Source organism: Equus caballus, chromosome 9, assembly GCF_041296265.1.
Source record: "Equus caballus isolate H_3958 breed thoroughbred chromosome 9, TB-T2T, whole genome shotgun sequence".
Lineage (NCBI taxonomy): Eukaryota > Metazoa > Chordata > Mammalia > Perissodactyla > Equidae > Equus > Equus caballus.
In genome coordinates this window covers 59,939,747-59,967,600 of record NC_091692.1, presented here as the reverse complement: position 1 = coordinate 59,967,600, position 27,854 = coordinate 59,939,747, and the positions used below count along the sequence as shown (strand labels likewise).

General features: G+C 35.7%; 1 protein-coding gene across 4 annotated transcripts in view; it reads left to right on the top strand.

Annotated features, from left to right (window-relative positions):
* STK3 (serine/threonine kinase 3) overlaps positions 1–27,854 on the top strand; it is a 264,139-nt gene that overhangs the window by 29,437 nt on the left and 206,848 nt on the right. For all 4 annotated transcript variants that reach the window (XM_023648755.2, XM_070222385.1, XM_070222387.1 and 1 more), the window contains exons 2-3: positions 7,477–7,557; positions 17,194–17,322. In XM_023648755.2, coding sequence (XP_023504523.1) covers positions 7,477–7,557; positions 17,194–17,322 — 210 coding nt within the window. The remainder of the gene's footprint in view (positions 1–7,476; positions 7,558–17,193; positions 17,323–27,854) is intronic.

The following is a 27,854-nucleotide window of genomic DNA, read 5'->3' as shown; positions in this document are numbered from 1 at the left end:
CCGTTTTAGGTTTTCTCTCAGGGGTAATCGTTCCGAGAATAGTTGTAAATTGGTTGTGTCCGTGGGAGGAGGGCAGTTCAGAGTTTGACTATGCTGCCATCTTGACACCAACCTCACACAGTATTTTTCTATTTTATTTTATTTTTTTTATTGCAGTAACATTGTAAATTTCAGGTGTACATCATTATATATTTTGATTTCTGTGTAGATTACAACATGTGCACCACCCAAAGACTAATTACAATCCACGACCCCACACATGTGCCTAGTCACCCATTTCACCTTCCTCCCTCTGGCCTTCCCCTCTGGTAACCACCAGTGCAATCTCTGTTTTTACCACAGTATCTTTCTACTTCACTCTTTCCCACTGCTTATTAGTCCTCCTTCCTTTTTTAATTTCTTTCTTACCTGGTCCAAACCTTCGGCCACTCTTTTGCCAGTGTCTTTAACTCTTTTGTCGTCTTATTCATCTGTGGCATCTGCCTGGCAAAATGCCAAATTCTGCTGTCTCTCTTCTCTTTGCCTACCTTAGGACTTCTGAGCCTTGCTGAAGAAAATACAAAACGTCAAAGATTGCCATTTTAAATTCATGGTCTCTAACCTCAAGACACTCAAGAAGGCCTGTAGTGGTAGTTAGTAATCCTGTTAAACTTCATGAGTTTTGTTTTGTTTTTGTCCTCCATTCTGGTTATTTCAAATATAATCATTACTCTTCAAATCTCAGATTTTAGGTTCGTTACTCATGGCAGATGAACATCCCTCTTACTTAACAAAGCAAATCAAAGTCCGTATATGGGAACTCCCCCAGCTTTCTACCATCAGCCTTCTGTCTTATCTGTAACTCTGCTCATCCTTCCTTCCTGTTAAAATAGAAGAAGTGGGACTGGCCCTGTGGTGTAGTGGTTAAGTTTTGCACCATCTGCTTTGGTGGCCTGGGTTCCTGGGTTTGGATCCTGGGCCTGGACCTATGCTACTCAGTCAGCCATGCTGAGGTGGCAGCCCACATATGAAGTGGAGGAATAGTGGCATGGATGTTAGCTCAGGGCTAATCTTCCTCAAGCCAAAAAAAAAAAAAAAAAAAAAAGAGGAAGATTGGCAACAGACATTAGCTGTTAGCTCAGGGGGAATCTTCCTTAGCAAAAATATGAAAAATAAAAAAAACAAAATAGGAGAAGTGTCCCCAGTCCTCCGAGGTTAAGGCACTCCCATCCGTTGTGCTTTGGATCTCATTCCTACCAGCCTTTTCAGGGACGTTCTTTAGTAGTTATCTCTTCTTGTGTCTGGAATTTTAAGTGTTTCCTTATTTTACTGATTCATTCCAAACAGCGTTTACACTTATTCAGGTTTCTGATGGTTTTTTGTTTGTTTGGCTTTATCATCTTTTTCAACCTCATGTCTCCAATCATTTATCCTTTCCAGAAACTTCGAGAATAGGATGATCCATAATTAGTGTGTCTACTTCTTCACTACCCCATTGTATCAAACCATTGCAGTCTGGTTTCTGCCTCTACTGGTCCACTAAATTGCTCTTTGTATAATCACCAATAATTTCCTTACCACTATGTTTAGATGCTTTTTTGGTAAATTAATATTGCTGAGATGTAATTTAGATACAATAAAGTGTACTCTTTTGGTTTGGCTCTTTTTGGCTCAACAATGATGATTTTGAGAGTTGTTCAGTAGTTTGAATGTATTAGTAGTTTGTTATGTCTTATTGCTAAGTAGTAGTTCATAGTATGTATTTACCATAGTTTGTTTATTCATCCAGCAGTTGCTAGACATTGGATTTTTTTCAGATTTTGGTTGTTTTAATAAGACTGCTGTGAATATTTGTGTACAAGTCTGGTGGACATATGTTTTTTATTGGGTAAATACCTAGGAGTGGAATTGCTTGGTTGTATAAGTGTTTCTGTAAGTTTATAAGAACTGCTTACCTGTTTTCGAAAGTGACTTTAATTTTTCGTTTCCAGCATCAGTGTATGAGAGAAGCCCTTGTTATACTTCCTTACTAATACTTGGTATTGTAAAAATTTTGCCATTTTTGTCAGTGTGTGGTGGTATTTTATTGTAGTTATATTTTTCACTTCTCTGGTGACTTATAGTATTGAATATCTTTTCATGTGCTTGCTAGCCATTTGTTTGTATGTTTATGGTGAAGTGTCTGCTCAAACTTTTTGTCATTTTTGTTTTTAGGTTTTCCTTTTGTTATTGAGTTGTAGGAATTTTTTACATATTTTGAATACAACTCCTGTATCATATATGTGGCTTTTTTTCTCCAGAGTCACTTAGACTAGATGATTCTAAATCAGTGCTTATATATGTGTGTTTCTGTGTGTATGTGTCTGGGATTCAAGTGAGAATAACACGACACCCCCAAAAGCAAGGAAAACAATGTGTTGTCAAAAGGTAAAATAATCAACAGAACCAGAATTGGAGATGATCTAGATGTTGGGACTATCATATGGGACTTTGAAGTTACAATAATTACTATGTTAAAAGTGTCTGGTGATGGACAACAGCTGTGAACTGTTAGGAGAATTTATCAGAGTGATGGAAGTTATTAAAAAAAAAAGCTAAATGGAAATGCTAGAAATGAAGGTATGAAGTAAACAGAGAATTTAAATTGGTTGATAGTATTGTCTTTTATATCCTTACTGATTTTCTGTAAACTTATTCAAGTTCTGAGAGAGAAGCATTGAAATCTCTTATTTTGGATTTGTCCTTTTCTTCTTTCAATTCTTTGTTTTTGTTTTGTTTTTTATAAACTATGTTTTAGCTTGCTTATACATTTAGGGTTGCTACATCTTCTTGATTAAGTTGACCCTTTTGTCATTGTGAAACATTCCTCTTTATCCCTGGTCATATTAATTTTTCTGCACTCTTCTTTGCCTAATATTAATATAGCCACTTTAGCTTTGTTTTGGTTAGTTTAACATGCTATATATTTTTCCATCCTTTTACTTTTAACCTCTTTGGGGCTTTATGGTTAACGTGAATTTTTTGTAGATAGCATGTAGTTGGGTCTTGCTTATTTATCCAGTCTCACAATCTCTCTCTTCATTGGAATGATTTGACTGTATGTATTTAATGTAATTAAGCAATGTAGTTTTGTTAACTAAATTTTTTCCCCCAGTTTTTTTTAGTGGTTGCCCTAGGGGTTACAGTATGCATCTTTATTATGGTCAACTTCAGGTTGACTTAATTCTGGTAAAATATAGCAGATTTGTTTCAGTATAGCTCCATTTTGTTTCCCCTCTTTTGTTCTGTTATTTTTGTATATGTTATACCTAAATATGTGATAATTTAAACAATACAATATTGGAATTATTGACTTAATCTTATGTTTTTAAAGATAAATATGTATCTTTTATGTTTATGCAAATATCTTTTTTTTCATACAGAAGTACTTTTATTATTTCTTGAAGAGAAGCTCTGCTAGAACAAATTCCATTTTTGTTATCTGGGAAGGTCCTTATTTCCCCTTTCATTTTTGGAAGATAAATTTGCTGGATTTATAATTTTTTGGATGATACTGTTCTTTCAGCACTTTGTTTCCTTTCACTACCTTCTGACTGCTGTGGTTTCGGATGAGAAGTCAGCTGTTAATCATATACTTGTTCTCTTGTTCATGATGAGTCATTTTCTCTTGCTTTCAAGACTTTCTTTTTGTCTTTTAGCAGTTTGGTACAGTGTTTCTCGATGTGGATATTTTTGTTTTTATCGTACTTGGCATTCATTAGCTTCTTGGATGTGTAAATTAAAGTTTTTTAAATCAAATTTGGGAAGTTGTCAGCCACTATTGTTTTAAGTAATGTTTTCTGCCCCTCATTCTTTCTTTTCTCCTGAGACTCCCATTACATGTGTGTTGGTATGTTTGGTGTCTCACCAGGCTCTGAGGCTCTGTTGATTTTTCTTCACTTTTTCTGTTTTCATAGGGGAGATAATTTTATTTAGCTATCTTCAAGTCTACTGATTCTTTCATCTATCTCAAATAAGCCTTGAGCTCTTTTAGTATATTTTTCATTGAAGATTATATTTTTCAAGTCTAATTTTACATTTTTATTAGGTTTTATTTCCCTATTGAGATTCTCATTGTTGAGTCATTTTCATGGTATTTTCCTTTAATTTCTTGAACACAGTTTCAAATTTTTTTTTTTTTTTTTGGTGAGGAAGATTGGCCCTGAGCTATCATCTGTTGCCAGTCTTCCTCTTTTTGCTTGAGGAAGACTGTTGCTGAGCTAACATCCATGCCAATCTTCCTCTGTTTTATGTAGGACACCTGCCACGGCATGGCTTGATGAGCACTGTGTAGGTCTGCGCCTGTGATCTGAACCTGTGAAAACCTGGGCTGCCAAAGCAGAGCACATGAACTTAACTGCTTGGCCACGGGGCTGACCCCTGATTGAATTCTCTTTTTTTTCCCCTGCTTTTTCTCCTCAAATCCCCCAAGTATATAGTTGTATATTTTAGTTGTGGGTCCTTCTAATTGTGGTATGTGGGATGCCACCTCAACATGGACTAATGAGCGGTGCCATGTCCGCGTCCAGGATGCGAACTGGCGAAACCCTGGGCTGGCAAAGCAGAGCGCGCGAACTTAACCACTTGGCCACGGGGCTGGCCCCCTGATTGAATTCATGACGTTGTAAATTTTACATTGTCGAGTGCTGAACTCTCTTTTAGTTGTTTCAGGGATTAGAGACTTGTTCTGGTGGGCAGTTATCTTGTGGATTGGCTCAATGTTTTTGAGGCTTGTTTTTAAACTCCTTTTGGGAGAATCTAAAGTAGCCTTTGTATTTTGGTAATGTAGTCTCCTTTCTAAAACAAGGTCATTCTGGGATTTCTACTGAATAACCTTTGTATTGTGAGAGTTCTCCCAACTTTTGTTGGTGGGAAAGATTCTCAGCATTGTGTGACCTCTGAGAATTGTTCTTTTTACAGCTCCTTGATCATTTTTTCCCTTAGGAAATTGATTTTTTGAGGCTTTGTAGAATGTTTTTGTAACCATGCATAAATTGACATTCAGCTAAATAGTCAAGGGAACTCCTAGGTAGATTGCTGGACCTCTTTCTCTATATAGCTCTCTTCTGACAAGTATTCTGTAGTGCAAAGTTTATTTGCCTTACGTCCCCATACTCTCATCTCTGTTTCTTCAACTCAGCAAAATTGCTGGGCTCTGTTGGGGTTCTCTTTTCCCTGTGCTGCAGTCTGGATGTAGCCTCTAGATCTAAAGCTTGGGTGATAGTAGAACATACATTATTTCTTTCCCTTTTCTCAGGGACCTCAGTCCTGAAATGTCTGATATCTAATGTCTGAAGACAGTTGTTTCCTATATTTTGTTGAATTTTCTAGTTGTTTACTATAGACAGATAATTCTGGGTTCTGTTGCTTCCTTGTTGTCAGAGTGGAAATTCTGTAATGGACACTTAGAAATCTTTAAGTTGTTTGAACTTTCAATAGCTTTTGACATGGTCAAGTACTTACTACCTTATCCTTCATGACCCCATTTCTTAAATATTGATATTTTCCTGGGATCTGTTTTCTCTTTGACTCTTATTTCTTCTTAGACATTTTCTTTATGATTTTGTCCATTCTCATGTCTTCGGGCTCCATCTATATGCTGATGACACCAAAAATGGTTTTTTCAACTCAGATCTCTCCTGGGATTCATTTATACAATTGCTTACTGGAAATCTGCATTTGGATGAGTAGCATTAAACCCATCATATTCCCCTCCAAATTGTTTTTTTCTGGTATTCTTTAGCTTAGTAAATGGCATTGCCATCTACTCATTTGCGTAAGCGAAAGGCTTAAGAGCCATGCTCAACTCTTCTTTTTCCCTCATCAACTCATATTTAGTCAAAACCACTTCCTGTTGATTATGCCTCTTTAACATCTTGAATACCTTGTCTTCTCTCCATTCTTACTACCGGTACTATATTCTGTGCATCCATATTTTGAATCAGCTCCTAAGTAGTTTCCCTGCTCTACTGTTGCTCACTGTATGTCCTTCTGCTTTACAGGGGAAGTCATCTTTTGAAACAGAGCTCCTTAACATGGTTTACAAGGCTCTTTTTAACCTGATCCTGCTTACCTCTACATCCTGGTTACTTTTACTTTATTCACACTGAATTATTTTGGTCTTGCACACATGAAGCCTCATTCATACGAATTGTTTTTGGTCTGTCAAACACACCATGCATAATGTCTCTCACTTCTTGTTTCCAGATATCTGCATATGCCATACATGTGGATGATCTTTTAAAAAGCAAAACCAAAACAAGACAAAGAGACATTTCTGTACGGCAAACAGTCAAATAGACCATAAAACTGAAAACTCATAAGTGAAGTCAAAATACAAGTGAAAATATTTGCAACCTAAGCAAAGGCTAATTTCCCTTATATATAGATAAGAAAAAGACCAAAAACTAAGTAGAAAAATGAGCAAAGAACGTGAATAGGTGGCTTAGTTTTATAACTGTATTAAAAGATGCTCAATTTCAATCATAGTAAGAGAAATGCAAATTAAATCTACTCTGAATTACAAGTTTTCACCTAACATATTGGCCAAAAGGTAAATATTTGGTTAAATATTCTGTTGGTGGAACTGTGGGAAAAGACACTCTCTCATATATTACCGGTAGGAGAATAAATTGGTACAAGCCACCTGGAGGGCAATTTGCTAATATGTATCGACGTACATATATATTTATGTAACATTCCATTGTAGTAGATAAAATTTGTATATTTTAATACCATAATATAATCAAGAAAATTAATAATTACCATATAGTTGTTATAATATTGACTTTATTATAGTACATTATTAAATTTATATTATGACATATGAGTATATGTATAGTATATATATCTATAATCAATACATATACTTCTGTATTTGTGTGTGTGTGTATATGTACATGTATGTGTATATTCTCTTGACCTCACAGTTTCACTTCTGGGAATTCATCCTATAGATATACTAGCGCATGTGTGAATTAACTTATGTAGAAGCTTATTCATTGCTGTGTTGTTTATGATAGCAAAAGGGAACCTAGTTATCCATAAATAAGGGATTGGTAAGTAAGAGATGCTACATCTCTAGAATAGAATAGGATGTAGATGCATGAAAGAAAAGAATGAGGATGCTTTCTATGTATTTATGAAGAGATCTCCAACATAGGTTGTGTGTTGTTAAGTGAAAACAGCAAAGTTTATAACAGTGTGGATAAAAAAGTTAATGTAAAATGCTACCTTGTATGTTAAAAAGGAGGAGAGGTGAAAATACATATTCGTATTTGTATAAAGGTTTCACAAGAAGCTAATAAAAGTGGTTATTCTTTGAGGTGTTTCTGGGGAGATTAAGAACAGGGTTTTTTTGATTTTTGAATCATCTAAATATATTGCTTCAAAAATAAAATAAAAAATATTATAAGAAGTCTTAAGGAAAATATTTTCTTTCTGTTTTTTTCTGAACAGTAAGCTAAAAAAGCTGAGTGAAGACAGTTTGACTAAGCAGCCTGAAGAAGTTTTTGATGTGTTAGAGAAACTTGGAGAAGGGTAAGTACAAGAAATATGAAAGTAGACTTTAGATAATGACAGAACAATTATAAAATACTATTTTAATATTAATCTTTAACTAGAGGATATTTGCTTGAATTGAAAAGTAATAGTATAGAGGACACATACCTCAACATAACAAAGGCCATATATGACAAGCCCACAGCTAACGTCATAGTCAACAGTGAAAAGCTGAAAGCTTTTCCTCTAAATCAGGAGCAAGACATGGATGCCCACTCTTGTCACTTTTATTCAACGTGGTATTGGAAGTCTTAGCTAGAGCACTTAGGCAAGAAAGAGAAATAAAAAGCATCCAAATGAGAAGAGAAGAAGTAAAACCGTTTCATGATTTTATATATAGAAAACCTCAAAGATTCTGCCAAAAAACTGTCAGAATTAATAAACAAATTTGGTAATGTCACAGGATATAAAATAAATATATAGAGATGAGTTATGTTTCTATACACTAATAACAGAGAAATTAAGAAAACAATTCTATTTATAGTTGCATCAAAAGGAATAAAATACCTAGCAATAAATTTAAGCAAGGAAGTGCAAGATCTGTACACTGAAAACTATGAGACATTGATGAAAGAAATTGAAGAAGACACGAATAAGTGGAGAGAGATTCCATATTTATGGATTCGGAGAATTAATATTGTTAAAAGGTCCATACTAGTGAAAGCAATCTACAGATCACTGCAATCCCTATCAAAATTCCAATGGCATTTTTCACAGAAATAGAACAAACAGTCGTAAAATTTTTATAGAACTACAAAAGATCCTGAATAGACAAAGTAATCTGGAGAAAAAAAAACAAAGCTGGAGACATCACACTTCCTGATTTTAAACTATATTACAAAGTTATAGTCTTCAAAACAATATGGTATTGGCATAAAAACAGACACATAGATCCATGGAACAGATTAGGGAGCCCCAAAATAAACCCACATATATATGGTCAATTACTTTATGATACAGGAGCCACGAGTATACAATTGGGAAAGGATAGTTTTTTCAATAAATGGTGTTGGGTAAACTGGACTGCCACATGTAAAAGAATGAAACTGGATCCCTATCTTACACCATGCACAAAAATAATTGAAAATGCATTAAAAACTTGAACATCAGACCTGAAACCATAAAACTCCTAGAAGAAAACAGAGGGAGTAAGCTCCTTGACATTGATCTTGGCAATGATTTTTTGGATTTGACACCAAAAGCAAAGGTAACAAAAGCAAAAATAAACAAGTGGGACTGCATAAAACTGAAAAGCTTCTGTAAAGCAAAGGAAACCATCAACAGGGCAACTTGTGAAATGGGAGAAAATATTTGCAAATCATATATCTGAGAAGGGGTTAATATCCAAAAAATATAAAGAATCCATATGACTCAATAGCAAAAAAGCAAATGTGTTAAAAAATGGACAGAGGAACCAAATAGACATTTTTCCAAAAAAGACATCTAAATGGCTAACAGGTACACGAAAAGGTGCTCCACATTACTAATTATCAGGAAAATGCAAATCAAAACCATGATAAGATATCGCCTCATACCAGTTAGAATGGCTGTCATCAAAAAGACAAGAGATAAGTGTTGGTGAGAATGTGGAGAAGTGGGAACTGTTTTGCAGTGTTGGTGGGAATATAAATTGGTGCGGCCAGTGTAGAAAACAGTATGGAGGTTCCTCAAAAAATTAAAAATAGAGCCACCATATGATCACAGCGTTCCCACTTCCGGGTATATATATGCAAAGGAAATGAAATCACTATCTCGAAGAGGTATTTGTAGCTCCACTTTCATTGCAGCATTATTTGCAACAGCCAAGACATGGAAACAATCTAAAAGTGTCCATTGATAGTTGAATGGATAAAGAAATATGGTATAAATACACAATGGAATATTATTCAGTCTTAAAAAAGAAGGAAATCCTGTCATTTGCTACCAACGTGGATGGACCTTGAGGGCATTATGCTAAGTGAAATAAGTCAGACAGAGAAAGACAAATATTATATAATTTTAGTTACATGTGGAATCTAAAAAGCTCAGCTCATAGAAACAGAAGAAATTGGTAGTTGCCAAAGGCGAGGGATGGGGGTTGGGGGTGGGGGAAATGGGTGAAGGTGGTCCAAAGGTACAGACTTCCAGTTACGAGATAAGTAGGTTGTGGAGATGTACAGCATGAGCACTGTAGTTAACAGTACTGTATTATATACTTGAAAATTGTTGAGAGTAGATCTTAAAAGTTCTCATCACAAGAAAAAAAAGTTTTTCACTCTGTGAGGTGATAGATGTTAACAAAAATTATAGTGGTAATCATTTTACACTATATATATATCTCTCTCAAGTGATTAGATTGTACACCTTAATCTAATACAATGTTATATGTCAGTTATATCTCACTAAAACTGCAAAGGAATAAAAGGAGTAGTAATTAAGATTAACATACTCTGTAACAGTCTATATGGATCTGTAAAGACTAGATTGTGCTACAGCTAGTGTTTTTTCCATGTTTATATATATATATGTGCAAGAAATATGCTGTGAAATGATTCCCAAGAAGTTTGTTAGTTTACTGCGTATGGCATTCTTGTTAATAAGCTTGGAAGATTTTGACTTTGTTAGGCAAGTGAGCATAAGCCCATCTTTCAGGACATTGAGACTCATTTGACTTGGGGAAAAATGAGTAATAGATGTAAGTAGAGTGTCTCTGAAGAAAACAGGATATATTGGCAGAGGAATAGTTGACATAATTTAGAAATAATGATAAAGAAACCTGTTTCATTTTGAAAACATAGGGTTATTTAATGAAATGGCAACGTATAGGAGAACTTCCAAAATAATAAAAGGCATAAAATGGAATTAAAATAGCTTAAATCAGCCAGAACAAGGAAAAGGAAACAGAAAAAAAAAAAAATAAAATAATGAGCTAAGCGTAAGTTGGAAGGAATAAAATGAAATATGTTTTTCACTAAATGTCAATTCTCCCATTAAAAGACAAGCTAGTAGAGCCAATTAAAATGCAGAATCTAGCTGTATGCTGTTTAGAAGAGGCCCATATAATACAATGACTAGAAATATAGGGATATTTCCTATTAGAGATAACAGATAAGAAAGAGAAAAATCATACAAATAACAAAAAGCACAAGTGGCAATGTTTCTGTCAGGTAAATTACTTAAAGTTAAAATAACTCAAATAAATAAAGAGGGGATAAATCCAAACAAAGAATAAAGAGGGACATTAGGTAATGATATAAAAGACAACTTATAATGAAACATATGCGTCAGTCAGCATGACAGTTAAATTTGTGAAGGAAAGCTGTTAGAAACAGAGGAATCTAATGTGTATTCATATAAGAGATTTTAATATTTCCTTTTCAGAACTGGACAGGATAATAGGAAAAAGAGAAAGGACATATAGTTATTAACTATAATCAATAAACTTGAATATATATAAAAATATATGTAAAGTATATATCTATACTTATATAACTATATGTATTCTTGCATTCCTCCTTCTTTTTGGTATGTTCATGGACCATTGATTAAAAAACTAACAAATTTTAAAAAAGATTTTTCAGGTCATATTTCCAGTTATAGTTACTGAAATTAGAAATAATTACAGTATGATAAAACCCACACTTACTGGAAATTAGGAAACATAGTCTAAGGGAACCTGTAGATTGAAGAGGAAATTACAAATTATCGAGAAAACCATGAAAAGAAGAATAAATCATACTGATATCTATGGAATCCAGCAAAGCTGTCATTAGGGGAAAATATTTAGTTTTAAATTCCTACATTACTAAAGAAGAAAGACCCCCCCCCCAAAAAAGAACTAGTGCTTAAATATTTAAAGAACTTAGAAAAAATAATAAAACATACCAAAAGATCCTAAGAAGAGAAAATTCATAAAGGAAAAGGCTAAATTTAATGAAATAGAAAATAAAAAAATTAGAAATGATAAATACATACAAAAGCTGCTTCTTTGAACAGGTCAATAAAATAGTTAAATCTCTTCTGACTTTGACAAATGAAAAAAGAACAAAAATATAGAAGAATTAGAATAAGGAAGAAGATACACCAGTGATAGAGAAACAATTTTAGCTGGGATCCATTCAGGGAAGGAAATTCTGGGAAATGTGGTTCCCAGCTTCTGTTTTGCAATGACGAGGAAACCTTAGAAGAGAGTGATGATTTTGCTTAATTGACAATAGATAATCTAGCACTGAATTCTATATTAGCTTTTGAGGGGATATACATATGTATGAACATTTACATACATATATACATGGCTTTTAAGGGAAGGTGTATATATGTGTCTGCATATATGTGTATAAATTAGGACTGTACACACATATACACACACACCCCTCCACACACACACACCTACCCAAAGGTGACTTTATGTAGCAAACTAAAATTACTTCAGAAAGCCCAAAGAAACAGAGGCTAGGATAAATTTCATTTTGTTAAAGTAGCTGCTTTATCACTTACTTTTCACTTATTTTAAAAGATTGTAAATTTGTTTCTGCATAGCTTCCTAATTTGGAAACATTACGTGTCTTCCAATGGCTTATGCTTCTTTTTCTTTTCTAGAAATACTGTAGTGAGAAGAACATGATCTTTAGAGTTAGAATGTGTTTGAATTCTGGCCCTTGCTGGTTACCAGTCTCTGTTTCCTCATCTTTTTTAATTTTATTTTTTATTATTTTGTTGAGGTCATGTTAGTTGATAACGTTGTTTGAATTTCAGGTGTACATCATTATCTTTCACCTTCTGTATAGATTGCATCGTGTTCACCATACGTATGTGCCCCTTTACCCCTTTTGCCAACCTCCAACCCCTTCTTCTCTTGTAACCACCAATCTGTTGTCCTTATCTATGTGTTCATCTTCCACATATTAGTGAAATCGTGTGTTGCTTGTCTTTCTTTGTCTGACTTATTTTGCTTAGCATAATACTCTCAAGGTCTATCCATGTTGTCACAAGTGGCACAATTTTGTCTTTTTTTATGGCTGAGTAGTATTCCATTTGTGTGTGTGTGTGTGTGTGTGTATACACACCATATCTTCTTTCACATTCACATCCATATTCATCTATTGATGGGCACTTGGGTTGCTTCCAAGTTTTGGTTATGGTGAATAATGCTGCAATGAACGTAGGGGTGTATATATCTTTTCAAGTTAGTGTTTTCACGTTATGTGGATAAATACCCAAAAGTGGAGTACCTGGATCATATGGTATTTCTATATTTAATTTTTTGAGAAATCTCCATACTGTTTTCCATAGTAGCTGTACCAATTTGCATTCCCACCAGCACTGTCTAAGAGTTCCCTTTTCTCCACATCCTCTCCAACACTTGTTATTTCTTGTCTTTTTAATAATAGCCATTCTGACGGGTGTGAGGTGAAATCTTATTGTAGTTTTGAGTTGCATTCCCTTAATAATTAGTGATGTTGAACATCTTTTCATGTGCCTGTTGGCCATCTGTATATCTTCTTTGGAAAAATGTCTGTACATATTCTCTGCCCATTTTTTGATCAGATTGTTTTTTTTATTGTTGAGTTGTATGAGTTCTCTATATGTTTTAGAAAGTGACCCCTTATCAGATATATGATTTGCAAATATTTTCTCCACTTGGTGGGTTGTGTTTTCATTTTGTTGATGGTTTCCTTTGCCGTGTGAAAGCTTTTTAGTTTGATGTAGTCCCATTTGTTTATTTTTTCTTTTGTTTCCCTTGCCTGAGTAGACATGGTATTCAAAAAGATGCTGCTAAGACCAATGTCAGAGTGTACTACCTATGTTTTCTTGTAGGAGTTTTATGGTTTCAGGTCTTACGTTAAAAGTATTTAATCCATTTTGAGTTAATTTTTGTGTATGGTGTAAGATAGTGGTCTAGGTTCATTCTTTTGCATGTGGCTCTGCAGTTTTCTTAACACCGTTTATTGAACAGATTTTCCTTTCCCCATTGTGTGTTCTTGGCTCCTTTGTCAAAGATTAGGGGTCGATAGATGTATGGTTCTATTTCTGGGCTCTCAGTTCTGTTCCATTGATCTGTTTGTCTGTTTTTCTGCCAGTACCATGCTGTTTTGATTATGATAGCTTTAAAGTATATTTTGAAGTCATGGAGTGTGATACTTTCAGCTTCGTTCTTTTTTCCCAAGATTGCTTTGGCTATTTGGGGTCTTTTGTTGTTCCATGTAAATTTTAAGATTCTTTGTTCCATTTCTGTGAAGATGTCATTAGGATTCTGATTGGGATTGCATTGAATCTGTAGATTGCTTTAGGTAATATGGACATTTTAATTATGTCTGTTCTTCCAGTCCATGAGCATGGAATATCTTTCCATTTCTTTATGTCTTCTTCAGTCTTTTTCAATAATGTCTTACAGTTTTCAGTGTTATAAGTCTTTCACCTAGTTGGTTAAATTTATTCCTAGGTATTTTATTCTTTTTGTTGCAATTGTAAATGTGATTGTATTCTTGATTTCTCTTTCTGTTAGTTCATTTTTAGTGTATAGAAATGCCACTGATTTTTGTATGTTGTTTTTGTACCTTGCAACATTACTGTATTCATTATTTCTAATACATTTTTGGTAGACTCTTTAGGGTTTCTTATATGCAGAATCATGTCATCCACAAATAGGGACAGTTTTACTTCTTGCTTTACAATTTGGATCTCTTTTATTTCCTCTTCTTGCCTAATTGCTCTGGCTAGGTCTTCCAATATTATGTTGACTAAGAGTGGCAAGAGTGGAGTTCCTTGGATTGTTCCTGTTCTTAGAGGAATAGCTTTCAGTTTTTAACCATTGAGTATGATGTTGACTGTGGGTTTGTCATATATGGCCTTTATTATGTTTTGCTATTTGCCTTCTGTACTCATTTTATTGAGTTTTTATCATAAATGGATGTTGAATCTTGTTAAATGCTTTCTCTGTGTCTGTTGAGATGATCATGTGATTTTTTATTCTTCATTTTGTTAATGTGGTATATCCCATTGATTGATTTGCGGGTGCTTAACCATCCCTGCATCCCTGGTATAAATCCCACTTGATCATGGTATATGGGCCTTTTCGTGTATTGTTGTATTTGATTTACTAATATTTTGTTGAGGAGTTTTGCATCTATGTTCATCAATGATATTGGCCTGTCATTTTCCTTTTTTGTGTTGTCCTTGTCTGGTTTTCTTATCAGGGTGATGTTGGCCTTGTAAAATGAGTTAGGAAGCATCACATCCTCTTCAGTTTTTTGGAACAGTTTGAAAAGGATAGGTATTAAATCTTCTTTGAATGTTTGGTGGAATTCACCAGAGAAGCCATCTGGTCCTGGACTTTTGTTTTTTGGGAGAATTTTTATTACTGTTTCAATCTCTTTACTTGTGATTGGTTTATTCAGATTCTCTATTTCTTCTTGATTCAGTTTTGGGAGGTTGTATGATTCTAAGAATTTATCCATTTCTTCTGGGTTATCCAAGGTTGGATGGATAGGTTATCCATCTTCTAGGTTGGCGTATAGCTCTTCATAGTATTCTCTTATAATCCTTTTATTTCTCTGGTATCCTTTGTAATTTCTTCCCTTTCATTTCTGGTTTTATTTAGTTGAGCCCTCTCTCTTTTTTTCTGAGTGAGTCTGCCTAAGCATTTGTCAATTTTGTTTATCTCTTCAAAGAATCAGTTCTTAGTTTTGTTGATCCTTTCTGTTGTCCTTTAGTCTCTATTTCATTTGTTTCTGCTGTGATTTTTATTATTTCCTTCCTTCTACTCACTTTGGACTTTGTTTGTTCTTTTTCTAGTTCTTTTAGATGTAGTGCAAGCTTGTTTGTTTGAGATTTTTCTGCTTTGTTGAGATAGGCCTGTATTAAAATTTTCTGCTTAGTACTGCTTTTGCTGCATCCCATTGTTTTGGTATGTTGTGTTTTCATTTTCATTTGTGTCTAGATATTTTTTGATTTTTCCTTTGATTTCTTCATTGACCCAATAGTTGTTCAGTCGCATGTTGTTTAGTTTCCACATATTGTGACTTTTCCAACTTTCTTCTTGTAGTTTTAGTTTCATAGCATTGTGGTAGGAAAACATGCTTGATTTGTCTACTTAAATTTATTGAGGCTTGTTTTGTTTCCTAACATATGGTCTGTCTTTGAGAATGTTCCATGTGCACTAGAGAAGAATGTGTATTCTGCAGTTTTGGGATGGAATGTTCTCTCTATATATCTATTAAGTCCACCTGGTCTAGTGTTTCACTTAAGGTCCCTGTTTCCTTGTTGACTTTCTGTCTCGTTGATCTATCCATTGATGTAAGTGGTATGTTAAAGTCCCCTACTATAATTGTGTTGCTGTCGGTTTCTCCCTTTAGGTCTGTTAATAGTTGCTTTAAATACTTTGGTGCTCCTATGTTAGGTGCATATATATTAATAAATGTTATGTCTTTTTGTTGGAATGTCCCTTTTATGAATACATAATGTCCATGTTGATCTTGGTAATTGTTGTCCTTTTGGGCTTGAAGTCTGTACTGTCTGATATAATTATGGCTACACCCGCTTTCTTTTGGTTTCCATTTGCTTGGAGTATCATCTTCCATCCCTTCACTCTGAGCCTGCGTTTATCTTTAGTGCTCACATGGGTCTCCTGGAGGCAGCATATTGTTGAGTCTTGTGTTTTAATCCATTCAGCTACTTTGTGTCTTTTGATTGGTGAATTTAATGTATTTACATTTAGAGTGATTATTTATATATGAGGGATTAATACTGCCATTCTGTCTTTCATTTTCTGTTTATTTTTCCTCATCTTTTAAAACGGTTATAGTAGTAGTTTTACTCACAATTGAGAGGGCTGAATTTGATAATGCTTGTAAAACATCAAGCATAGTACCTGGTGGACAATAAGAACTTCGTAAATGGTGGCAGTTTTTACCTCATCTTCTAATTCATACCAAAGTACAAATGGCTTCCCTCTCTTGTTGTTTTTGCTGGTTAAAGCACATGAATATTTAATTGGCAAAGTTTCAAGAGTTATAGCAGAGACTGGTTTTGGGCAAGTGTCCATTAGATCTACTACTCATTTTATTTACCTATGAGTGTGTGATCTTGCTCATGAGGAGGAGAAAATAGTGAAAGGAGCATTTGAGAATACCTTGGATCTCTAACTTAGCAGGGGACCAGATTTCCTGTTTCTCTAACTTTGGTATCACGTGGTGCTCAGCTGGGGGTTTCAGTTGTTCTTAAGCACTTGAACAGGAATGGGACTTTGATATGCTGGGTATGATTTTGTTTAAGGTGAGATCAGCCTTGTCTCCTAACTTGAGACTTTGGCTGTTTGTAGTCTACATTTCATTCTTTTAATTTCTACTTATATCTTTTTAATGCTGCATTCCTTTGAGTTGACAAACCATGTGTCTGTTTCTTTCATTCATAAGAAAAACAGCAAATCTTTATATGTTAACCTGATGATTTTAAATCTATAATTGAAATATTAAAGCTTGGGTATAATTCACTTTTCTTGTTATTTGTTTACTTTGATTTTTCATTACTAAATAGTGCTTTAAACTAGAAATGACTACATGCAAAACTCAGATTTTTTTTCCTAATAGTTATGATGTTTGAATAGAAAAAATAAAGAAATATCTTGGTTTCTTGTAGGTCTTACGGAAGTGTATTTAAAGCAATACATAAGGAATCTGGTCAAGTTGTGGCAATTAAGCAAGTACCTGTTGAGTCAGATCTTCAGGAAATAATCAAAGAAATTTCCATAATGCAGCAATGTGACAGGTATGAAGAGATTTTATTTATTTACTTTCATTTTGATGAGTTTTGCTAATAATGTGTAATAAATGTGTTCTTTGGTCATCTGTTTAGTTTTCTTTTCTGACTTCCCATCAGAAGTGCCACTAATCCTTCAAGGAAGATGAGGATAGCATTGTATGGTTGTCATTAGGACTTAACAGCTCTAAAGAAGAATTGATGTTATAAAGCAACATGTGGTAATACAAAATATTCAAAAAGTTTTCTCATTTTCAGAGCAAATTCATGCATGAAAATTATTTTTGATGTTAACTGGCTATTTACCAGTCTTTTTTTTTTTTTTTGAGGAAGATTAGCCCTAAATCTGCCACCAATCCTCCTCTTTTTGGTGAGGAAGACTGGACCTGAGCTAACATCTGTGTCCATCTTCCTCTACTTTTTTTATGTGGGACACCTGCCATAGCATGGCTTGACAGGTGGTGCGTAGGTCTGCACCTGGGATCTGAACTGGCAAGCCCTGGGCTGCTGAAGCGGAACGTGTGAACTTAACTGCTGTGCCATTGGGCTGGCCCTGCATTTAACAGTCTTTTTTGTATAATTTTACCAATTAAAAACATTCATGTTTTATGTAACTCTAATTCATTCAATAAACATTCACTGAACATCCTCAGTGGGCCAGGTACTGTGCCAGGATCTAGGAATAGCAAGAGAACTAAGATAACGCTTTTCTTCTTGAGGGAGGGGTAATCTAGTTGAGAAGTCAGATACTTAAACCAATAGCTATAATACAGCACAGTCACCGTACTGACTGGTGCATGGGATAATGTGAGAACAAGGAGATAGGACACCTACCTCAGCCAGCAGTCAGGAAGCCTTGAATGCTGAGGAGGAGTTAATTTGATGAGGAAATCGAAGGATGAGAGAGAATAAAGAGTATTACAGGTAGAGTGGTGAAAAACAGCTCACTGGTATGTGCTGTTCCCACAAGGTTTAGGATTACTGGAGTGGAAAGTATGAGACAGAGATTGGTGTGAAATGAGTTTAGATAGGTGAATGGAGCTGATCGCGAGGATCTTATGTGCTCCATTAAGTTGCTGGGTCTTTATAATGGGTGCAGGGTGTATAAAGTAGGACTATGTTTAGCCTGTAGTTGTTTAATCAAAGGGAGATTTTTTATTCCCCCTTTACAAAAGGTCCAGAGTTAGGACTGTTTTAGGAGCAACCAAGTAACAACTGTCTCAGGCTTCTTTTCTTATACTGTGCCATCCTTAGTAGGTGGCTTCTGTCCTCATCCTTACTATCTCATGGATATAAGAGGGTTGCTCTAGCTCCAGCCTTATGTCTACATTCCAGGCAGGAGGAAGAAGAAAAGAAGCAGGAGACGACTTTCCCAGAAACCCTCAACTTGTGTTTTATTCATCAGAATTGAGTCACATGGTGAATTAGAGCTTGTGACTTAGGGGAGTCTGGACACGTCATCCCTAATCAGATCAGGGTCTTATTAGTAAGAGACCTATGGAAAAATTTCCCTTCCAACTATGTTTAAGATCCATATATTATAAGCTCGTTATCTAATGAAGTGACTGAATAATCCTAGAGGAACTTTGTTGCTTTGGTCTGTTTGATTTTGCTTTTCTTTATTGTGTGCTATATGGTTAGATTATATTACATATTTTCCATAAAGGCTGTATTAACTGGAAATTCAAGTGGTTATAGAAAAAAATGATACATTCCTCAACCCCCAAATAAAAACATATATCTGTAGTTTTCTCAGACCTTGCTATTAATTTGGTAACTTGATAAGAATGTGGTTCCCAGAGTTTAATGTAGAAAAGGAAAGATTGAGCATAGTGTAGTGTTGAGCTCATCAGATGCTTAATACTTGTGTGTTGCTGTTATTTTATTATTTATTGTTATGATTAAAAATAGTTCAGGGACAAAATTGTGGCGTTCTGTAGAGATTTTAATTGAATGTGATCTAGGACAGGCAGGGTCTCAAATATTGCGTATTATACATCTCTTCCCCTAACCTCTGTGCATCTTGGATCCTATCAGATTTGTGCAACAGGTTCCTGTTTGTTCACTTTGTCTTTCATTTTTGCCTCCTCCAACCCATTTTCTTCCCTGAAACTAGAGTGATCTTTCTAAAATGCAAATCTAGTGAAGCCATTCCCTGTTTAAAAGCCTTAAGTGGCTCCCTACTGCCTAGATAGATCCAATCTCCCTAAGGATGACATACAGGGTCCTTTGTGATCTGGTCAGTGCTTTGCTTCCAGTCTTCTCTCTTATGTGAGTTTCTCTTTTAAGCACCTGTTTACTTGTATTCTCTGCCATTTGACTCTTAAATTCTTTGAGTTTGGGATTATGTCTTACTAAGTGCCCTTGAATCCTGCCACATGGCAGGTTACTCAAATACTGATGAATATTACTAATTCCTGTCTGGGTGACTCAACTGAAATATCTGAAGGATGTCAGATTTAACGTTCTATAAGGAAGTTTTTAATTGTTGCAGACAAATCTTTCAAATTCCTGTTCTGTTAATAGCATCATCATCTACTTAATCTTTCAACAACAAAACTGAGAATCATTTTTGTTTCTTTTCCTGATACTTCTGATGATACTAGATCTTATAGATTCTTCTTCTGAAATGTCTTCACTGTCTTTATCCTTCTCTTCATTCCTTGAAAGAAGGAATCATCTTTCTTAGCACACATTACAATGGCTAGCACTGTACTTTTTGTTGAATGAATATGAATGGAATGGTATGCATAAGGAGTGTGGGAAAGAGTATTGTAGGTTGAGGGAGCCTTAAGGAAGTCTGATCCTTGTTCTTGTTGTGTACTGTAAACTCCTAAGGGAAAAGAAAAGTAAAGAATAAAAGGGGAAGAAAATATGAGTAAAATTCTAGAGATTTTGTACCACTTTATAGCAGAATGCCTTGTATGTAGTAGATACTTCTCAAATATTTATTGAATGAAATAAATAGATTGTGAAACAAATAGTGATAAAACAATGATTCCTATCTTTTAGATTTAACTTTCAAATTCATACTGTACATATGAAATAGTGAAGGATCAAAAAAATTAGTTGGTTAAAAGATCCTCAAAATGCTAAAAGATGGGGCAAATGAAAAATAACCTAGGAAGTGACAGGAGCAAGCATTACATTTTAGCTACTAATTACCAGTATTAATGTAGATCTGTTATTGAGAAATTGGCATAGAAATGGTTCGGAAGAAAACAGTACAAACTGAAAAATTCCCATATAAAACAGTGGAATATTGGTTAGAGAAAATGAGATTTGCATTTCTGAAACTGGAATATTTTTATAAGTCTATTCAGCTGTTTGGCATTTGGCAAATTGTGTTGCTTTCTATACTCTAAAAAGAGATCAAAGGGTGTTTAATTTTTTTTTGTTCATTTTTAGTGAATATTAAACGTCTTTAATACTGCATTTTGGCATAAATATTGGAGGGAGCCCATTTGCATTGTTTATTGCTAAATCTTCTGTGCCTAGCCCAGTGCTTGGCACAGAGTAGGCATTTAATAAATATTTGTTGAATGTATAATCATAGATTGTTAATGCTAGACCGGACCTCTGTAAGTCTATTAGTTTAGAGTTTTTCAAATCTACCCTGCTCTATTTATGTGCTTCTAGGGGTATTTTCCTCAAACAATGAAAAATTGAGCAGAATGAGAAACTTAGTCATGGCTGCTTTTATCTTTTTTCTATATTGGGGCTCATTCTAAAATTTTATTTGAGGAAAAGGCTTCTGGTGCTAAAACATATTTAAGAACTATTTCACAGGTACAGAAAGTGAGACCTAGAGATTTTACATGAATTGTCCAATGTCACACAGCTGGTTAATGACTGGGATGCTATAAGAACCCACATTTGCTGACTCTGTGACCAGTGCTGAAGAAAGCAATGTCTGTAAAAAGATTCTAGCAGTTCAAAGTGCATCACTCTCAAGGCATTGTTGCAGGTGGAGGCAAGACCTGGTCAGCAATACTTGTGAATACTGTGTGCTGGGTAATGTGGAAACAAGGGAACCACGGTTGACACAGCCCCTGGTGGTAAGCACAGTGGTAAGCACACTCCTCGTGGTTACACTCTAGGGAAGGAACTTCTCATATCCTAAACCAAGAGAAATGTGTTATCACATGCATCAGGGCACACAGTTATTCACTTATTTATTCATTTGACTAATACATATTAAATACCTGCTCCTGAGGGTAGACCTTGTGTGCTACAAACCAGAGATATGACAATGAATGAGTCTCAGACTTTAGAGGGACTTTCAGTCAGATGGTAGAGACAGATGAATGGACAGACTGTTTCAGTACAATGTGATAAGAGCTATGATGGGGTAGATATGGGGAACTATGTGGGTTGGAAGTCATATCAAACACCTCACAATTAAGGATTCAGGGAAAGCTTCCTGAGGGAGGCTGTAACCCAAGCTGAGTTCTGAAGGATGACTTAGATTTGCTGGACAGAGAGGAGAGGCCGCATTTCTAAGCTGGGCTCCTCAGAGGCTTCTACCAGAGCAGCTCCTCTCGTGTCTATTCTATTTGCTGATGTTTCTGGGTAAGATACCATTTGAACACTGTTTCTGAGGCCAAAAAAAAAGTAAGTTTGAAGATCACCAAATTGAAGAATTCATGATGAACTTTGGCAATTTCTGTCAATTTGTGTACAGTCATTGGTCACTGGATGGGAGCGCATTCTGAGAAATGCATCGTTAGCTGATTTAGTCATTGTGGGAACATCATAGCTTGTTCTTACACAAACCTAGATGGCACTGCCTACTACACACCTAGGCTATATGGTACTAATCTTATGGGACTACTGTTGTATATGTGGTCCACTGTCGACGAAATGTCATCATGCGGTGCATGACTGTGTATGTATGTTTGTTTTTGCGTGGGACAAGAAATAAATTGCTGTGATTTAGATTTATATTGGAAATGGTTCAGTTTTCATAGGAGAATATTCACATTGCCTTTGTAAAAACACTATATTACCCTTTACTTAACAGTTTAGAACACCATTAAGGTGGTAGAAGGATGTTAATAAAACTTATGTAATGAAAATAGCTGTTTCTTTAGCATGTTAGTTATCACATGCTCATAATGGGAACACTTTAAAAACTATATCTTAGAAAATTATTTGCGGAAGTCTTATCTGATAAAGTACTGTTATCCAAAGTATACAAAGAATTCTTAAAACTCTACAAGAGTACAGACAACCCAGTTAAAAAATGAGCCAAAGACTTTAACAGACACCTCGCCCAAGAATAAATACAAATGGCAAATAAGCATATGAAAAGATGCTCCACATCATATATTCATCAGGGAAATGCAAATTAAAACAACAGTGAGATACCGCTACTATTAGAATGGGCAAAATCCAGAACACTGATAACACCAAATACTAGCAAGGATGTGGAGGAACAGGAACTTCTATTCATTGCTGGTGGGAATGCAGAATCGTACAGCCACTTTAGAAGTCAGTTTGGCAATTAATTTTCTTACAGAACTAAACATACTTTTAACCACATGATCCAACAATTGTGCTCCTTGGTATTTGCCCAGAGAAGCTGAAAACTTACGTCCACACAAAAAGCTGCACACGGATGTTTATAGCAGCTTTCTTCATAATTACCAAAATTTGGAAGCAACCAAGATGTCCTTCAGTAGATGAATGCATAAATAAACTGTTGTACATCCACACAGTGAAGTATTATTCAACACTAAGAAGAAATGAGCTATTAAGCCATGAAAAGACATAGAGGAAACTTAAATGCATAGAGGAAACTTAAATGCATGTTACTAAGCAAAAGAAGCCAATGTGGAAAGGCCACCTACTGTATGATTCCAACTATGTGACATTCTGGAAAAGGCGAAACTATAGAGACAGTAAGAAGATCAGTGATTGCCAGGGGTAGGAGGGTGGAGGGGATGAAAAGGCGGAGCACAGAGGATTTTTAGGGGAGCGAAACTACTCTTTATGATACTATAATGGTGGATACAGTAGGTATACATTTGTCATAGAATGTACAACACCCATAAAATGTACAACACCAAGGGTGAACCCTAATGTAAAGTATGGACTTTGGGTGATAATGATGTTTCAGTGTATGTTCATCACTTGTAACAAATGTACCACTCTGGTAGGGGAGACTATGCATGTGTAGGGGCAGGCAGTATATGTGAAATCTCTGTACATTTCACGCAATTTTGCTGTGTACCTAAACTTGCTCTAAAAAACAAAAGTCCATGAAAAAAATACCTGAAGCAATACATGGCTTTCTTCAATTAAGATGAAATTCAAGTTAATATAAAAATGTTAATTACTTTGGGCAGTAAAAAGTAGCATTTGAGTTTCTATAAGAAGCTTAAACATAACGATTCAGTCCAAATAACTTGTACCATGAGTAGTGCTTATATAAGAGGCAAATAGTTAGAAAAAGTTTGTAGTGCTTTTTCTATTTTTTCCCTCTGGTTTTTGTCATTTCTCTTTTTATTTTTTTATTTTTGTTTATTTTTTGCTTAGGAAGATTCGCTCTGAGCTAACGTCCGTGCCAGTCTTCCTCTATTTTTTAGTAATGTGGGCTGCCAGTACAGCATGGCTGCTAGCAGAGTGGTGCAGGTCTGTACCCGGGAACTGAACCCGGGCTGCTGAAGTGGAGTGCGCTGAACTCAACCACTAGGCCACCAGGGCTGGCCCTTATTTCTCCTTTTATACTATTTCTATTTTGAGTTGTGATAATAGAGGAAGACTGTTAAGATAATGGGTGTAGGGGAGATGTGAAATGGAGACAGAGAAATGGAAAGGATGTAATCATTGGTGTGAGATGAGAGGAAGCCAAAAAAAAAGAAAAAATGAAAAAAGAGAAGAAGATGATATGTCGTTTCATTGGAATGTAGATGTTAAATAGGGGAAGGGAAATAAATGAATGTGACAGAATGAAATAGTAGGGGGATGGCACAGGAAAAAGGAGTGGACTATATCTCATGATTGTCACCTCAGTTATCAAGGCATCATGTTTCACCTTTGCTTCCTGGTTTATACTGTAATTTGTCTTGTGCCTTCCTTGTCCCTCCACCCAATGTAATTTTCAAAGTCTTGTTTAACTATTTAACTGTGCCAAGAATATGTATAATTGCTGGGTTTTTATACGTCCTGTCAGTCCAAACGGACTTAGAAACTAGTCAAGATTCTTAGGCATTACGGCTGAATTAGAAGTTTGTTTATTTCTTAAAATTATGTAAATAATGCTGAGCTAGTGTTTTGAAGGAAACTATCTCTTCTTTGCCTCTAGCCTTTAATAATCAATATAGTGGTTACAAAACAGATGTTAGGATGTTTAAATGATTGTATTGTTAGCTAACTTTCTGGTTAGGATGAACAGCGTCACCTTTGGCCCCTGACAGTCCTGCATAGGGTAATCATCTTTAAATGGGTATTTGATTGTAGTATTTTCCTGCGTAAACTCCTTTAAAAGTTCCCCATTGCCTGGACTGCCTTTTCTCTTTCTTACTAGTTTAAAGTCTACCCATTTTTCTCCCTAGCATCTGCTACCAAGCCATATATGTTGTTCAGTGAATGTTTGTTGATTATTTTAAAATGATACATGAATGAATGATGAATGAATTTGAATGAGTGACTTCTGTGTCAGTGGAACAGACTGCGTCAGAAGTCTCAGGACTTGAACTCTCTGAGCCTATTTGTATCTATATTTGTAATTTTAAAAAAACTATGGCTTTAAATTTTAATCTTTAATTTGTCTGCCTTAAATTAATTTTCAGTGTGCGATTGAAAGGGAGGCACAGTGGAGAAAACACAGAAGAAAACTTACTTATGGTCTCCTAGCTTGCCAGTCTACATCATTATCAAATCGTGTTGAGTGTACCTTGAAGATATCTCTTAAATTTGTTCTCTTTTCTGTTTCTTCTATTCCCATTCCAAGCCACCAACATCTCTTTTTTAAAGTGTAAGTTTTATATTCAGGTATGGTGAGACCTACAGATTGGGAGATGGATTGTTACACTTACAGATCCCAAGAGGAGGGAGCCCCCCATGCAAGGGGCGGAGGTGAGAAGAGGAGGGACCCATACAGGGAAGCACCAGGGTCAGTTAGGAAGCAGAGGCAGAGGGGGAAAATGTGGGCAAGAGCCTTTATTGTGGTTTCCATGGGAAGGAATGGGTGAGACAGGGTAAACAGGTTTAGAATTGGCTAATTTGAGTAATTTCACTGGGCTCTGGGGTGTGTGGTTGTCTTCTAGTTGTCTGGTATGTGGCCCTCGGGTGATTAGGGCAGGGGACTAGTGGCCCTGGAAGTGGTTGGCGTATGGACTCCAGATTGGTTTGTTTGCCTATGGTTGTATACTCACAGGTATCATCTCTAGGAATCAGCTTATCTTGAGAGGAACAGTGGAGGCATTTATCAGCAGGTCCCAGATGTGAAAGCATCACAAGTATGGAACATAAAAAGATATGCTTAATACAATCTCTTGCATGCATAGACTAACATACCTTCTAACTGGTCCACCTGTGTCCATATTTGTTTTCTTATGATCTAGCTTTGATGAAGCAGTCAGAGAAATATTAAAAGTAAAATTAAATCATATTATTCCTCTGCTTAAAATTCTTCTCTGATCTTTTCTTGCATATCTAATAAAGCACAATTTCCTTAAGTTGGTTTTGAGACCCTACATTGTCAAGCTCCTGCCTCCATCTGCATTTACATTGTATTCTATCTTATTCTTCACTCACTTTATTCTAGGCACCCTGATCTTTTGGTTCCTTGAAATTATTTGCTCTTTCTCGCCTCAGGGCCTTTGCACAGACAGTTCTTGGTGCCTGGGTGCTCTTTATCTGGTTAACTTCTAGCCAACTTTTGAATCTTAGCTTAAATGGTATTCCTTGGGGAGGCCTAAGTTAGGTCCCTTCTGTTAATTTTTCTGTGTTTGTTCATTTGCTCACTTATTCATTGCTTTTGTTTGTACATGTAAGAAGGGAGGTACTGAGGATAAAATGGAGAGCAAGACAGATTGTCACGTATCCTCATGGAGCTTCTTTTCTTCTGGAGGAGGCAGATATAAGTCAGTGACAAAGTAATTACAAGATGTTATAAGTGCTTTAAAATAAAAAAAATTATTAATATAGAAGATATCAGAGGATGACCAGTAGTAGGCTACTGTTATATATAACCCTTGGAGTTTAAGCATTCCTTTCTTTTCCAAATCTAATTTGTAATCCATAGCCACCCAATGGAGGGAGGATATTTTATTGTTAAAGCTGACTCATGTCTACTTTCAAAGTTTTTTAATATACTCCATTGTTTCCTAAGTCAAGGGCTACCAAGGAATATGGATATTATTCCATTCTTTCAGATGAACTAGGAGCAATTTTGCTTGCAGAAATAATGAATGCAAAATAAAGTCTCAGCCAGTATATCTCCTAACACCCCTTCTTTTCCTACCACAGTGAATAATTATATTTATTTGTGGGCTTACTTCTCTAATACTTGTGTGTTTCATGCTGGTGTGTGCTCTGTGAGAGTCAGAATTGTGTCTGTCTGGTTCATCACTGTCTATTGAACATCTGGTCTAATGCCTGGCTTACGTAGAGGGTCAATGAATGAATGTTGAATGAATGAAAGAAACTGTATTTGAGTATATGTCCTTAATGTGGCTGTTTAGGTCTGTCTGCTTAAATTCTTTTCTAGGTTGAAATTATTAAAGCCATGTTTCATGATATAAAACTGCTAGACCTTGATCCATCTACTTGATTGTGTTAGAAGGGGCCACAGAGTTCTTTTTGGTGAGGAACATTGGCCCTAAGCTGACATGTGTTGCCAATCTTCCTCTTTTTGCTTGAGGAAGATTGTTGCTGAGCTAACATCTGTGGCAGTCTTCTTCTGTTTTGTATGTGGGACGCTGCCACTGCATGGCTTGATGAGCAGTGTGTGGGTCTGCGCCTGGGATCCAAAGCTGTGAACCCCTGGCCACTGAAGTGGAGTGTGTGAACTTAACTACTATGCAACTGGGACAGCCCTCCGCCCCCAAAGTACTTTTTGAAGAGAACTTCCCCTTCCCCCAAAGGTGTTCTCTTGACTCACACCCAAAGAGAGAGAGCTGCCTTTTCAGGCAGCTGCCCAGGTTAAAATCTCTGATTTTCATAAGAGTTGTCAATCCCAGACTTAGAATTGCTGATTACTTAGTGTATAATGCAGGAAAATATATACATTTTCAGTGTCCTTTTCACTGAACATAATCTTGAACTCACTGCTATTCAACACCCTTCAGAATTTTGAATGAGAAAATGAATATTTAAAGAAGTTCTCTGAAGGATATGCAGTCTGTCTTCCAGAGTGAGGCTTAACTTTGGGTGTGTATCAAAGTCACCTATAGAGCTTTTTAAAAGATCTTCTGAATTAGAACCTCTACGGTGTGGCGCCTGGGTGACAGGTGGTTCTGATGCACAGACAGGTGTGAGTTCTGTACTCCCTGTAAAGGTTTCTACACAGGCACTCACACCCCAAAGAAGTG